The sequence below is a fragment of the Candoia aspera genome, chromosome 1, assembly GCF_035149785.1.
Source record: "Candoia aspera isolate rCanAsp1 chromosome 1, rCanAsp1.hap2, whole genome shotgun sequence".
Classification (NCBI taxonomy): Eukaryota; Metazoa; Chordata; class Lepidosauria; order Squamata; family Boidae; genus Candoia; species Candoia aspera.
The window spans coordinates 176,947,615-176,963,826 of NC_086153.1; the positions used below are offsets into that span (position 1 = coordinate 176,947,615).

At 40.2% G+C, this 16,212-nt stretch overlaps 1 protein-coding gene across 3 annotated transcripts in view; it reads right to left on the minus strand.

Annotated features, from left to right (window-relative positions):
* Window positions 1-1,666: 1,666 nt before the first annotated feature.
* CFLAR (CASP8 and FADD like apoptosis regulator) overlaps window positions 1,667-16,212 on the minus strand; it is a 32,384-nt gene continuing 17,838 nt past the window's right edge. For 2 of the 3 annotated variants that reach the window (XM_063317998.1, XM_063317999.1), the window contains 6 exons: window positions 14,475-14,554; window positions 11,659-11,704; window positions 10,962-11,011; window positions 9,342-9,417; window positions 7,003-7,480; window positions 1,667-5,973 (listed from right to left, as the gene is read on the minus strand). In XM_063317998.1, coding sequence (XP_063174068.1) covers window positions 5,838-5,973; window positions 7,003-7,480; window positions 9,342-9,417; window positions 10,962-11,011; window positions 11,659-11,704; window positions 14,475-14,554 — 866 coding nt within the window. In that variant the 3' untranslated portion in view covers window positions 1,667-5,837. The remainder of the gene's footprint in view (window positions 5,974-7,002; window positions 7,481-9,341; window positions 9,418-10,961; window positions 11,012-11,658; window positions 11,705-14,474; window positions 14,555-16,212) is intronic. The other variant, XM_063318000.1, reaches the window with a different exon arrangement.

Genomic DNA, 16,212 nt, shown 5'->3' on the forward strand with positions numbered 1-16,212 from the left:
CAGCAAATTTGGAAAACACAAGAATGGCCATCAGATTGGAAAAAATCAACTTATATCCCCATACCAAAAAAGGGAAACACTAAAGAATGCTCAAACTATCGAACAATGGCACTTACTTCACATGCCAGTAAGGTAATGCTCAAGATCCTGCAAGGTAGACTTCAGCAATTCATGGAGCGAGAATTGCCAGATGTACAAGCTGGTTTTAGAAAAGGCAGAGGAACTAGGGACCAAATTGCCAATGTCCGCTGGATAATGGAAAAAGCCAGGGAGTTTCAGAAAAACATCTATTTCTGTTTTATTGACTATTCTAAAGCCTTTGACTGTGTGGACCATAACAAATTGTGGCAAGTTCTTAGTGGTATGGGGATACCAAGTCATCTTGTCTGCCTCCTGAAGAATCTGTATAACGACCAAGTAGCAACAGTAAGAACAGACCATGGAACAACAGACTGATTTAAGATTGGGAAAGGAGTACGGCAGGGCTGTATACTCTCACCCTACCTATTCAACTTGTATGCAGAACACATCATGCGACATGCTGGGCTTGAGGAATCCAAGGCTGGAGTTAAAATCTCTGGAAGAAACATTAACAATCTCAGATATGCAGATGATACCACTTTGATGGCTGAAAGCGAAGAGGAACTGAGGAGCCTTATGATGAAGGTGAAAGAAGGAAGTGCAAAAGCTGGCTTGCAGCTAAACCTCAAAAAAACCAAGATTATGGCAACCAGCTTGATTGATAACTGGCAAATAGAGGGAGAAAACGTAGAGGCAGTGAAAGACTTTGTATTTCTAGGTGCAAAGATTACTGCAGATGCTGACTAGAGTCAGGAAATCAGAAGATGCTTAATCCTTGGGAGAAGAGCAATGACAGATCTCGATAAAATAGTTAAGAGCAGAGACATCACACTGACAACAAAGGTCCGCATAGTTAAAGCAATGGTGTTCCCTGTAGTAACATATGGCTGCGAGAGCTGGACCATAAGGAAGGCTGAGAGAAGGAAGATAGATGCTTTTGAACTGTGGTGTTGGAGGAAAATTCTGAGACTGCCTTGGACTGCAAGAAGATCAAACCAGTTCATACTCCAGGAAATAAAGCCAGACTGCTCACTTGAGGGAACGATATTAAAGGCAAAACTGAAATACTTTGGCCACATAATGAGAAGACAGGACACCCTGGAGAAGGTGCTGATGCTAGGGAGAGTGGACGGCAAAAGGAAGAGGGGCCGACCAAGGGCAAGATGGATAGATGATATTCTAGAGGTGACAGACTCGTCCCTGGGGGAGCTGGGGGTGTTGACCGACAGGAAGTTCTGGCGTGGGCTGGTCCATGAAGTCATGAAGAGTCGGAAGCGACTAAACGAATAAACAACAACAGTATGTATCTTTAATATTAATATGTATTAATATGTATCAAAGTACTGTATGTATTTGAAGTTACAAAATTATTATATTCATTTCATGTGTAGGCCTATATACAATATATGCATTAACAATGTTCTTAGATTAAAATAAAGAATGAAACTTACCTTGAAGTTGCCTGAATTTGAAATTAATTTTTAAATAAATTGTGATCTCCCAGGGAACCCATGACCTCTCACAGAATCCTAGGGTTCCATGGAACCCTGGTTGAGAAACCCTGTTCTAAATAGTTTCTCTGGCATCATGTACCAACAATACATAATTTTATAAAAATTCTCTTTGAGACCATAACACAATGTAAATTTCAATCCTTTTAACCACATATTTTCCCATTGATCCATCTGAATATTATAACTAAAATTCTTAGCCCACTTCATCATACATTCTTTAATCTGTTCTTTGACTGTTTCAAATTTCCACAAAAGTTTGTACATTTTAGCAATTACATGCTCATTATCAGTACACAACTGTATTTCAAATTCTGATTTACTTTATTCCATACCATGAGTTTTTTTTATCCATTTTAAATCTTTCAAGTAACTGTAAATGGGAAAACCATTGACAGCTATATCCTTCTGCTATTAGTTGTTCTCTTGATTTAATTTTAAATTCCCCTTGGTAATTTTCCAGTAACTCCCGGCATGTCAACCATTTATCTTTATGTGTCATTTCTGTAAGATGCTTCTTGAGGTGAAATCTATAAAGGTGCTTTCAGGCAAAACCTGAGTTTATATCTATTCCGTATCTTCTATATGGCATGCCTAATAAAATGATTTTTAAAGTCCACATTAATTTCGACTTTATCATGCCATAAATATCCATTCCATCCAAACCTCTTGTCATGATCTTCTAACTGTAAAAGTCTCTTGTTTCTCAGCAACACCCATTCTTTCATCCAGAACGAACAAGCAGTGAAATACAATTTCAAATCTGGTAAACCCAATCCTCCTCTGTCCTTTGCATCTTGTAACATTTTATATTTAACTCATTTTTTCTCTTGCCATATAAATTTAGATATGTCTTTTTGCCATTCTTTAAACGGTACATCCATTGTCAAAACAGGTATTGTCTGAAACAAAAAAAAATCGTTTTGGCAAGACATTCATTTTTCTCACAGAAATTCTCCCCAACAGTGATAGTTTTAATAGAAGGAAATACTTTAGTAGATTTTCAGGTGGATGTAGGATGAGACTCTGCAGTTCAAGACAACTAAACTAAAAACAAATGGATATACTGTTAACATATTGTGTGTCCTGTGTGATTTCTGTGCAGAAGTGTGATTTTTGTACTGTATGATATAAAATGAAAGATAACTTAAAAATCCCAAGGCTTATTGTTTTACAGCCAAATTCTGCTGTGAAATTCTAGCTGTGAGAAAAATAAGTTTTCAGATGAATGGTCCCGTTTAAACCAAACTGAAACATGAAGGTATGTGGCAACAGCCTTGGAAGCTATCTCACACCAGCTTCTGCAGCTTTTGCTAACTTTTCTCAGGACATTCCTATAGCAACCCACAAATCCCTGTATTCAAGAAGTTTGCTCCCTCCCTTCTTCCTACCAAGACAATGGCTTTCTTCAAAGTAGGTAAGTAGGACAGAAAGTAACTTGAGGTGCGTTGCTTATGAATATGTATACAGTATATGCCTGCATAAGACATATGAATATGCATGCTTACATCATTTCCTTTTCTGTAATGTATAAATAAGGGGACCCGGTGGCGCTGCGGGTTAAACCGCTGAACTTGCCAATCGGAAGGTCGGCGGTTCGAATCCGCGTGATGGGGTGAGCTCCTGTTGCTAGTCCCAGCTCCTGCCAACCTAGCAGTTCGAAAGCATGCAAATGTGAGTAGATTAATAGGTACTGCTTCGGCGGGCAGGTAACGGCGTTCCGTGTAGTCATGCCGGCCACATGACCACGGAGGTGTCTACAGACGCCGGCTCTTTGGCTTTGAAACAGAGATGAGCGCCGCCCCTTAGAGTCAGACACGAGTGGATTTAATGTCAAGGGAAACCTTAATGTATAAATATCAGTGCATTTCTTTTGTCTGTAGGGAAGGCACCCACCATCTTGGTGAGGACCCCTCCAGTGCGCACTGTATCAATAAAGACTGCAGTCAGCCTTGATTATTTTTGCTTTGAGTCCTGTGTTGATTCCACATAGCAAGTTAACAAGAATTTTTTTGTCACGGCATAGATAAGCCCTTGACGAAGGAACATTTTCCTCTGAAATACTGCATTCATATAAACAAAATAGGCGTAATGAGAAAATTTTACACGGGTTGCTGTGCATTTAATGCTTCCCCTTTTACCTAATGCTCCTCCCCACCCTGCAAATGTACCAACTAACCCAACCAGGTACAAACAATTTACCATATAATTCCAAACTCAAGCTCCTATCATATTGTTCCTTATCACTGATCAGAACAGACTTTGTTCTAAGCTTACGAATCCTAGCTTTGTTAGGAAGAACAAACCATTTACGGTTACAAAGAGTTAATTTCTGGTTCCTTTACTGATCTTTTAGAAAAGGAGCCATAATATAATCATAAACTCTTATAAAACTGAAATGGTTTCAGGGGCTTCACTACCCCTTGGAGCCATACAGTAATGGAATACAAGTGTTATCAGCTATCTGAAAGGGAAGGGTGACAAGCAGTAGTTCATAACAAGTTACCAGCAACAACTAAATCACTCCTCACTAGATCTCTCTGTGTCCACTAAATTGTTCCCCAATACTCTGAAACAGATTCTGAGGCACCTACAGGGAGACTAAAGGCAGGCAAATTCATCTAAAATAATACTGGAAATTAGTCTTAATAGAAAAACACAGTACAAGCTCTAAAAGTAATCTACTGAAATAATACAGGCTGCATTCAAGCAATTAACACAATGACTGTTTTACTGTTTTTAAAATTAGATTTTAAAAAGGGAGGATTTTCCCAAATGTTAGGATATCTATAAATGTGTAAGACTGAAATATTTCTTACAAGCTTCCACAGAAGGTAAAAGATAAACCAAAATATGCGAAATAATTGAACCAATTTTTAAAATACAGATGCACATCACACATATACCAAGGCATGTAGGTGAAACATACACTGTTGTATTTTAGAGAGAGTTACTAGTATAAATAAATATTACAATATCCTAAGAAAGTTCTCTCCAACTTAACAGTGCCAGCTCAGTTAACAATCCCAAAAGAGAGAACAAATCTTGAGTCAATCCCTTATCAAGACTATGTTCTATACTCCTCAAATAGCTTCTTCCCAATTCTTTTTTTCACCTTGCCAAACCCCCAAGAGTTTGCTTAAATTCAAAGCAACGAACCTTGTTCATCCCTATGTTACGGAAGTTCAACTGGCTGTCTTGACTAGCCTGAAAACAAGCTTGTTTCCCTTATATTTCTGGATTCATGGGATTTCTTACTGCCCCAAATGTCAATATTCTACACTACAGTCATTGCAGAGCTAGCCAGCAAAAGAATCATAAAATAATCCCACAACAAATGTTGAATGAGCTCCGTAACAGCATGCAAGTAAACTCAGATTAGGTCCACTGAAGATGTCTAATTTCAGTATCTGGGAATTATATATATGATTCCAATTTATACATTGTAGACCAGTCGTCCCACTAGCTACATTTAACCACAGCCTCCCTTACCCTCAGACACTCTTGGCCACTAGGTATGCTTTTATAGAGATGATGGGACTATAGAACAGTACACCTGGAAGGCTGAGATAGGGAAGACCTCAAAACTTATGAACAAGATGATCAAACCAAGTATTTACTTGGGGACGCTTCTGAGCTCTGCCAAATTTCCAGCCTCCTTTTCCAGTGCCATTTCTACAAGAAGGCCCTTCCAACCAAGCAGTGATACCTCCATATTCTATTTGTGGCTCAATACAGCCAAGCATTTTGGTATCTACTGTCACATTACTTCTGACTACACCTATATGCTGAGACAAATACGTTGTCTCTTAATTATCCACCTTGGCTTTTGTTTGAACTCATATTCATAAGCAAGGCCAGAAAGTAATATACTTCTCTGAAGGAAGCTTTGAGAAAGTTTATAAAAGATGAGGTACTAAAGGCCCTTGTGAAGCCTTTCTGAGATTGCTGTCTACCAGTTTCTCTTGGAGGGTCAAGCACAGCATATCTGGGAGTATTCAGAAACATTTGGCATAAATAAGGTGGTATTCCAATGGCATCTATGGCCTGCAACAAGATCTTAAGAAACAAATTGTAGGAATAGTATTTATTCCTACTAATTCTTCTCAAAGACTAGCAATTATCTTAAGCTAGAATTATTTTGTCTAAAGCACAAAATGTTTCTGAATGCTCCCAGATATGCTGTGCTTGACCCTCCAAGAGAAACTGGTAGACAGCAATCTCAGAAAGGCTTCACAAGGGCCTTTAGTTGCCAGACAGGAAAAGTTTTTTCCTCAGGGTGTGCTTCAATAGGAGTAAGTACTGTTCTGTAGGATTAATTCTATTCCACTCATAAATTCTGTTGTTCAGCTCCACAAGAATATCCAGCAGAGGCAGCTTTCTGTAAGGAAAAAAGGGGAAAGGAGAGAGAAAAAGTAAATACCTTCAACCCATGTGACTATGTAACTTTTATAAATAATCTGCAGATGAACAGCTCCAGATTTTGCAAACATGTCCAGTTCTACCCCACAGCGAAAGGCTATTCAACTACTCTAAGGCACACATGGACTGTGGAGCACTTGGGATGATTCCAAAAATGTGCTTCAGAGCATTTAGGGATGCAAACAGCACCTCCCTGCAACTCCAATATCAAGAGACATAATTATATAAACCCTATTCATTTAACAGATTTTACTTCCATGTAAGTATCTTTAGCAGAACTTGAGGCTCCGTGATTTGCATGGCTTCTCTCTTCCAAATCAGAGCCACTCCTTATAGTACCTGGAGTACATAGCAGAGTGACCTTTATTTGGTGAGGAAGTCTTCAAGAAGCTTTCCCTGTTCCCAGATAAGGGACAAGAAAGATGTGTTTATATCAATGTTTTCATCACACATCTGGAGCAGAGGCGCTATGTATGCATGGCAAGCAGTGGCTCCAAGCCTAACCATCTGAAGCCCTCCACTTCCCTTCTGTAAAGGAAGGTATATGGGGGACGCTGCTCAGTTTCAGGGAAGCCACTACATTTCTATAGCATGCTTTGATCTGTATCAAAATTGTCCCACTTCTGCCGCTCTCTCCTTCTGCAGGAACCAGTATCAGTGCTGTGTTTTATTATTTTAAACCACCTTCAGGGTTGGAATAAAGGTGGAGCTTAAGTGCAGTAAATAAATAATCTGTGCCCAGGCTAAAAATGCATCTTAAAATCCTAAGAAATCCAAATTGTGTGCCACTCCCCTAAATTTCACACTAAGTATAATTTCCTGTCATTGTCATACATAAGGAAAATCAGGATAAATTATTTAAGGAGGACAATTTTTACAGATTTTAAATAAAAGCTGACTTTGTCAGAATGCTACTTTCATATTCCTATTTTCCATCCTCCCACAGAACATGGCGCCTGTACGGCTAGTATCTAACCCAAGCGCCCACCTCTTATGAGGATCCATCAGGAGGTCAGCTAAATTGGAGAGATAATAGGACGATGCACTTGGGGATCTGTCCAGGGCAGAGGCATCCAACATGCAGTGGCTCCAGAGAATGTCTGCTCCTTGTGGGATGGTACATAGATCTCCATCCGCCTCTGTCAGGCTGGTGTTTTCTTGCCAATTTTGTGGCTCAACATAGTTCTGGACAAAGAAGAGCTTTGGTTTTCCTAAGAGATCAGGACACCTCTCGCCAGTAAAGAAATCCTTCAGCCTTTCCAGTTGGAATCCTGGAACAATATGGTCTGTGCAGAATACACTGTGATGGTTCCCGCGACTGACAAGCACGCAAACAAAGCAGTCTGCGTCTTTCTGTGCTCTTAGCTTTGATACTTCATACAAATCATGCATCATTGCATCCATATTCAGAAACAGTCGACAGTGAACTTCAAAATGTAGCACTTTAAAGGTATCCGCCAACAAACCTACAGACAGGAGAAAAAGGTGCAGGAGGAAGAATGTCACGCCTGTCAGGTGGTTAGTGCCCAGGCTGAGGAAGGCTGACTTCGTTTTAAGATCCAGTTGTTAACCTTCTATTGGCCTGTCCAGTTACAGGGCTGGCAGACATTTTTAGCTATAGGTCACTTGCTCTCTCTTTCACCCTTACAATGAAATCCTTGTAGTAAGACATGTTTGTTGTACCAAAAAACTCATTTCTCAAAATCACTGCTGGAGGTGATTCACAACTCACTTTCTCCCTTTCGCCCAAGCCTCTTTCAGGCACGACACAGCCTCAACTGAAGTTGCCCTGCATGCATTATTTTTAGCCACTTGCATGTTTCAAGCCTTCAAGAGGCCTTTGTTTGTTCATAACTTTAAGATTTTCTAAAACGATTAGGAGGAAAAAAAAGGCCGTTTTAGTCTGTTCATAAGCCTCGTGTGGCACAGAGGGGTAGGTGGCAGTATTGCATCTGAAACTCTCCCCATGGCCCAAGTTCGATCCCAGCGGAAGCTCGATTCTCAGGTAGCCGGCTCAGGTCGCCTCAGCCTTCCATCCTTCCGAGGTCGGTAAAATGAGCACCCAGCTTGCTGGGGAAGGTGATCTGGGGAAGGCGATGGCAAACCACCCCGCTATAGTCTGCCAAGAAAATGTTGCAAAAGCGGCATCCCCCCAAAGGGTCAGACATGACTTGGTGCTTGCACAGGGGACCTTTCACCTTTTAAACAGTCTGTTCATACCACCTGACAAAAGTTTGCACGCACGCTTTGTCAAAAGCAAAAAAGCAAACAGATTTTTAAAATCTGTTAGTTTCAGTTTATAAGCCAAATGGTTTAACAATGTAGTAGAAAATTAGCAAAAAATTCTGGAGTGTTTTGCTGGAGTGGAAAACATTGTCTGAATATGGAGTAATTTATTTCATCGTCTTCCCCATATATATATCCTTGATATCGTTCTGTCCCCAAGGCTTACTATCTCTTGCGTGGCCCTTTATTACTCCTCAATCTGTTCATATTACACTGTTTCTTCTTTTATATTCTGCTTTTTCGTTAAACTGCCCCTATGGATTTTTTTTGAGAGTGGAGATTGCAATTTCCATGCATTAGAGTTTCAGATTTGTGGTATTGTAATTTACACTGGTATGAATGGCTCTAAAGTTCAGATTTTTAAAACTATCTCTCCATACTTTTTCCTTTCCTCTGAGGACTTTTCTCCTTCTCCCTCTCTTGCCAAACTTTCTCCACCTTATCCTTTCCTTCCCACTTCATCCCTTTCAGGGACTTTGATTACAGGGCACCCCCCCTTCCTGTTTGGAGCCACACAGCCTGCAAGGAGAGACCTCTCTTCAGCGCAGCGAAGAGTGTGATAGAAAATGTTTCTTATTAAAGGTAATCAACCACCTAATTATAAATTGTGGGCAAATCTTGCCATTTTGGGGAACAATGGAAGATCCTGTTTTGGTTTTTTGGACCATGCTGATGCAGCTGTTCCAGATGTAGCCTGGGAGCTCTTTGGAAATTTCTGGAAACCACCAGACAACCCCTGAAAAAGTTGCAGCAGGGTGATCTAGAATGAAATTGAAATTTCTTTATTACGGTCTTTGACCAGCATTATAAGAAAAAGAAACAGAAAGCCCATTACTAAAAAGATATTTTCATAAAACAATAGAATTACATGTCTAAGTCAAAGTTTTGTGCAGTTCCCATGTTCCCCAGAACAGTATGTTTTGCACACCCCTGCTGCTTATTTTTAGACACCATACTGAAGTGACATGCCTGCCCAACCAAATGTAGTATGCTAATTAATGTCTAGCAGGAAGGAGCCAACTTGATTTCCACTGCACTTACCTGCATCATTGCCAATGCAGTCAATAATCAGGCACACTCCTAAAGGCTTGCTTTGCATTCTGTACTTGTTAGGGCCCTGCAAAAACCACATCATGAATGAAGCATCTTGCTCTAAACCATCAGCACAGCACTTCCCTCTCCTTGCATAGGCTAATTAGCTCTGCCTCTGTGTGGCACGAAACAGCTACAAATGATGGCTTCTCAGACTCCTTCCTAAAACCTGAGGCTTGGGAGAAGTCTTATGTTTTGGATGGCTTATTTCTACTTTAGATTCAAAGGCAAAAAAGGGCACAAAGGGTACATCCACAGTGTCTGTTTGCCAATCTTTAAACCAAACAAGGGTTTTTCCAGAACTGTACTGCAGCTGTAGAAAGCAGACGGTGAGAAAAGATGCAGCAGCAATCAAGAAATTGCAGGTAGGTACTACACAATGTTCACACTCACCAGAAAGCAATTTTCTTCCTTTGTATTTGAAGCACTGCACAATCCTAACATTTTGCCTTGAAAAGGTAGTTCTGAGCTGAGTGTTTCCATTGTGTAACTCCACCTGGGCTGCAATTCTATATTTATAAATATAGTAAGGCTTTCTAGATGTGTTGGTATAAATACACACATGTACATGTACACACATGTGAGATGATCAGTCTTTGATTCTATAAGCAGGACTCTGCTCATGGGATCCTGACACTGCTGAAAGCAGGAGGAAATGTTCACTGATTCCCCCAATTATTTTTTGAAAACAATGTTCTGGAAGCTTGGGAGATTCTCAAGAATAGCAAGGAAATTATCAGGGAAGGAACTTTCCTGTTGACAGAAGGACAGCTCAGAATTATAGAATTTTTCTCCCCTGGAGAAACTAATTGTGCCCCAGGGCAGTTCTCTCTAGCCTCTGACCTCCCAATGTGATGGACCTGAGCTCTTAATTCACAGATGGTGTGGTCCCCACCGTCCACCTCTCTTCACCTGCCTATCTTCTTTTGAACAACTGTCCTTCTGGTCCACCATTGGCTTTTCACTCTGAAGGTTAGTTACTGCTTGTGGAAATCACAGGCGAAGAGGAAGGGGTTTTCTTCCAGCTGTCCCCTCAATGCAGAGCGATTTGGGTTAGAAAGTTATGTATTGATTTCATCCTAATCACTATTCTGACCGGGGTAATTTGGAAAGTCCACAGGCCACATCCAAGTATGGTATGAAGTGCATGCAACTGGGAACGAAGGGTTATAGACTGGACTTCAGTCACCAAATGCTCACAGACTGATATGAAAATAATTTGGCCTGCAAAGCAAGAGGCCAATGGCAGTAGTGAGTGTGGAGAAACTTGAGGAGGATGGATTTCTCATAATTAGCTTTCAAGTTCTTCTTTGCTCTCACTGCTTATTGTACTCTGCTTTGCATGCCAGTTTGTTTTCACCTTCCCTCTCCAAGCTGAGGCATATATTGCAATGCACTCTGTTGTTCACAAAGGCAAAGTACAACTTAGTTGCAACAGACCAAAGGTAATGCAGACACTGAGAATGTAACCAGGTACTTCCTAATGCTATATCACTCTTTTAAATCCCTAAGGTGCTTTCATACTAAAAAGAAAGATATATGTTTCAAAATTATAATTTTGTACAATACCTGTGCTAAGGCGCTTCTTGTTTCTGGAATGGCTATATGAATCTGTTCTGCTGCAGATACAATAAAAAGGCTGGTTAGTTGCATTATGCCTACATTCTTCAGAATATGAATGTCAGCGAAAACTCAACGCAAGTTTATGTACTGTAACAATCCTCTCCAACCTGTTATTCTCCATATATGCTAAACAACGCCTTTCACACTGCACCTACTGGCCATGCTAAATAGGGACAGGGATTGAAGTTCACACATTCTAAATGTGTGGGCAGTAGGCTAGAAGCAAAGCTTTAGGATCACAACGTTTTAACTAGCCAAGTTAAAAAGCAACTCTATCATTGTCTGCTAAAAATAGATAAACATGTGGGACTGAAAGGGAGTTCATGACCTACGGCTCTTAAAATGAGATTTTTAAACCACATTGAGCATACACTGGAAAAAGGTGATATGATGAATGTGTGGCTGGGCATAATAAGAATTTATCCAAAAAAAGATTGACAGTGAGGCAAAGTGCTCGTTTCGAAAAAGCCCAGTTCAAATTGTTAATTAGCTTTTTAAAAATATTCAAAAAACACAAAATGCAAGATGCTTTAACAATTGAAACTGCATTCTGATGCTCCAAAAGAAACCCCACCTGAGCTCAAAGGGTATTATTCCCAAGTAATCAGGGACAGAATGGCTATAAATATGTAACATGGCTTACCCTGGACAGCACAGGCTCCGTTCATCACCCTTTCCTTGTTTGCAATCTGTAAACAATAAATAACATCAAATCATATTTTGTCTTTGTTGGTGAGCTTTTACATTTGGCTTTTTGGAAAGGGCAAATTCTGGACAGGTAATTAGGAAAAAAAATCAAAACATAAACTGTTTAATAACAGCTTTACATAAATCCATGAAACAGCCACATTAAAATTCTGTGCACAGAACTCAGTGACGTATCTGAAAATGGATTCTGTAGAATCAGAAAGAAATACAATTTGGGGTAGTAGTTAAAGGTACTGGGTTAGAAACCAGGAGATTACAAGTTCTTGTCCTGCCTTAGACATGAAGTCAACTTTGGGCCAGTCGCTCTCTCCCAACCTTTGGATGAAGGCAAAGGCCAACCACTTCCAAAACAAATGCCAAGAAAACCACAGGGACTTGTCCAAGCAGTTGCCAGGAGTCAAGACTGACTTGAAGGCGCACACACACAGAGACACACAAAAAGAATATGAAAAGGACAGTCAATATGATCCAAGATCTTCCCTATGGAGATAAGCAGTGCAAGGCTGTCTTACTTAGCTAATAAAAATGGCTTAAGAGGAAAAATTGTGGGGAATGTATGGTGTTAAAACAGAAGACAGAGCAAGGTCTTTCTCTATCCCTTTCCTATCTCCAGAATTCTCAACTTAGCATCAGTGTAATGGTTTGTCTACCCACTCTCAGGATGAATCCTGGCCTTAGAAAAGAAAATACAAAACAGGTAAGAATTTGGCTTTAAAATATGATTAAACAAATCCACTCAGAGTAGGGCAATCAATGGCTAGTAGCCACAAGGATTTTTTCAGAGCTAACGTACTTCTTAATATCAGGTTGGTACAGCCTTCATAGGTTGGTTGAAAAATTTGGCGAATCAGATTAGAAACAAGCCTAGGCTGAACAGACCCTCCTCTAATCTGGCAGATCATTTTTTATTCCTTATCCTGCAGCATGTTTCTCCAAGGAAGATATATACATGCACACACGTGTTCATGTGAGTACACATACATACAATGGCATCCTGGGTGTGGGACCTTTCACTGCAGAAATAAATAATGCTAATCTTCCAAAACCAGAAAAACAGAAACTGCTTGCTCTGTTGTAACAGGGATATTATCTGGCCTGTATTTGAAGCATATGCTGTGCAATCCATAGCAGGGTTTCTGACCAAGGAAAGATGATTCAGAAGTAGGAAGAATCTGCTTCTGCAAACATTCTGCACCCTCCCACAAGGCAGACATAAATGGGTAGAGTCTGTGTCCAGCTTCTCTGAATTCATGGTCCTCATTCTTGTGGCTCTACTCACTGAGCATTCCAGCCCGTTTTTTTGTCCCAGTTAAGCTTTTCTCCATGAGGCATGTGCTTCTATCCCATAGTTTCTGCCTACCCTCTTTTGAGAAAAAATAGAGAAAACTGCCAGAAGCTGAAAAGGGAAATCAAGCAGCACAGAGCTATTTACTGTTTCACTGAAGAAACAGTGGAGTGGACGTAAACCCACACACTCCCCATATGGATGAGGTGCTGGGGTTGTATAGCACTTCAAATATATTTGTTATAATCCTCTATAAAACATAGGGGAGGGAGAATAGGTTATATTCATTTAACAAAAAATTAGTACACTGGAATGTATTGATCATAAGTTTCTGGGATTTGGTGGGAGAGAGGAGTCAAACTCACAGGTTTAATCTCACCAAATACCACCCCAGCTTTCAGATGACTGATCAATCAATCATATCAATTTATGTAGCTGCCCATCTCGCAATGGCAACTCTTCTTTTTTACTATGGTAACTAAAAGCATGCCACAAATAAAGTCTGAAAAAGAAATAAATGCTATTCTGGGGCATTCCTCCATCTGTCTCTAGCCACGCTTCCTTAAAGAATTTTTGTTTTCAGCATGGCAAGAAGCACATTTTTTGAGAGGCAGCTGAGAATGGACAGATATCTGTACATTCAAAAGGACTGCCTGCTTTTGCACAGGCCAACAATCCTTTGTCTTTCAGGTCTAGTGGGTGTATCTGGAATTCTGGGAGACAACGGGTGGGTGCTCTCCCAAAACGGTTACCATTGTGAAAGGGGAGGTGTCCATTAATAAAATAGCTGTCCTAGCAAGTAAAGACATTCTCAAAATGGCCATTTACCAAAATTCTTAACTCACCACTGACCAGGTTTCCCACCCCATGGTTTCTCCTGGTCCGATGGGCAAATTTCAAAACAAAACATTGGGCCGCAGAGGATCAAAAGACTTTCTTGGAAACAAAGATAATGATGAGAATCTGTACTTGGCTTAAATGACTGCTCCCACTTTTAAAATTATGTTTGTTGTTTGTTTAAAACATCTCCAATAGACTACACAAAAAGAAACAAGGGGGGAACAGAATTTCCCGCTGACCTCATCAATACAGTCCTTTTGCTGCTGAAAACAAGAAAGGGCAGCCTCACAGTCACACAACTGATGCCTGTCACAGTTTTAGGCCAACCCACTGAGGCCACAGCTGTTATTAGAAACTGATCAACCCCTATATAATAGGCTCCTCCTTTTCAGTGGTTAATGGCTGCAATCTGTACATTGTCTGTAGCCTCGACTCAAACTCTGAGCAGAATACTCATAAGCTACATTTTGCCAAGTCCACTTAGAAAGGACCTAGCCCAGCCAATTCATCAGTTCCTAGTCATTAGACAAGCTTTTCACAGCTTCTTGGCATTCCACACTTCAGAAAATCCTTTCTCCCAAAAGCTTTGGAAACTACTTCATTGTACTGCATTACAATGCACTTACCTTTGGAGGGTCAGCAAGAGATAACTTGGGAAAGGACACCTGAAGAGGGTTTGTGTTCATAGCTGGAAACGGCCCTAGAGCTGAAAACGGAAGAGAAGGCCTCAGAAACCACATCAGCAGTGGTCATTCTGTAAAATGACTGTCCTGCTCAATCCTCCTCCATCCCTGGAAGCTGAATATACTTAAAGGTCGATCACTATATAAGTGTTTCCAGAAGGAGTCTCTACCTTTTGCATCAGGAAATGTGTACATCTCTAGGATGTATTTATAAGAAAAAGTTCTTGCTAATAGAATTAAGGGGCTGTTAAATCTATCTATGTGGTTGCTAAGAGTCAACAACAACTTGGTGGCATGTAATCAATCAATGCACTTAATAGTCTGCAGAAAGATGCAAGCAGCAGAAATTAATATGACAATGTCTTAACCCTGAATGTATTTATCTTTAAAAATAAACCCAAGCCATACTGGTTTCAGCAGGATATACTGCTAAGCAAATCTGTTTACAAATGTATTAATGTTTCATTTCTGAGTGCACTTAGGATTAACACCTATGAACTTCTATGACTTTGCCCAGTCAGATTCTTATTCCACTGGGACTTCCTAAAAAGGCCATACCAGTACCTACTAAACTTACATCTAATTTCTTAATAACTGCATTAAGAAAAGTATGCTAATAGTGGCAACCTATACACATTTGAGAGCCAGTTTGATGTAGTGGTTAAGGCACTGGGCTAGAAACCTGGAGTCTGTGAGCTTTAGTCCTGCCTTGGGCACAAAGCCAGCTGGGTAACCTTGAGCCAGTCACTCTCTCTCAGCCCTAGGAAGTAGGCAGTGGCAAACCACTTCTGAAAAACCTTGCCAGGAAAACTGCATGGACTTGTCCAGGCAGAATTGGACACAACTGAATGGAGTAAAAAAAAATAATGCACATTACTATGGCATATGAAGTGGATGAAAACTAGCTTCCAGGTCACCATGCTTTAAAAACTTTGGACAAGCCACTCCCTCTCAGCCTGAACTCCGTAGCTGCATTATTCCCTCCACCAGTACAAACCCCAGTTTGTACTTCAGTTCCGAACTGACAGATAATGGAAGAAGCCAAGAAAAAAGGTTGTTTTTTTATATACTCAGAGGGGTACATCATAGAATCATAGTAGATTTGAATTTCAAAATGTCTGAACAAGAATGTCTGGACTTTCGAAAGACTCAGCTTTCTATTGGTAGTTGAACCTAGAGGGAAAAGGTCAAATTAGCAGCCACAACTAACAGCAAGGCTATGCACTTAAGTCCCATTAAATTTGATGGCGCTAACGCTCACAAGCTGTGCAATGGGATACAGCTGAATTGAGAGCAGTTTCCAGGTGGAATATTGGAGGTTAGTTGAAGCCAAAACCAGAAGAGGAAAATGAAGGGCAATTAATCGACTCAAGCCCTTGAAAGAAGTGAAATGACATACTTGCAAGTAGCAAAAGAACTTGACCTATTAGAACCAAACTTTGTGAAGCTACTTTCAATTGCCATTTATTTACCTCGTTGTTTGCCAAACAGTGTATACCCTTTTTATTTCTGCTAAGAGAATGGTCATCATCACATGCATTACAAAAACAGGAATCTTGCAAACCTTACAATAAAAATTAGGCAATATATTTTTCTGTCCTCACCACTTCAACTGTTTTGAAAACTATTTATTTAACTTTTAAATTAGGTTTTCATGTTAAGAAGCCAAGCGTTCTCCTTT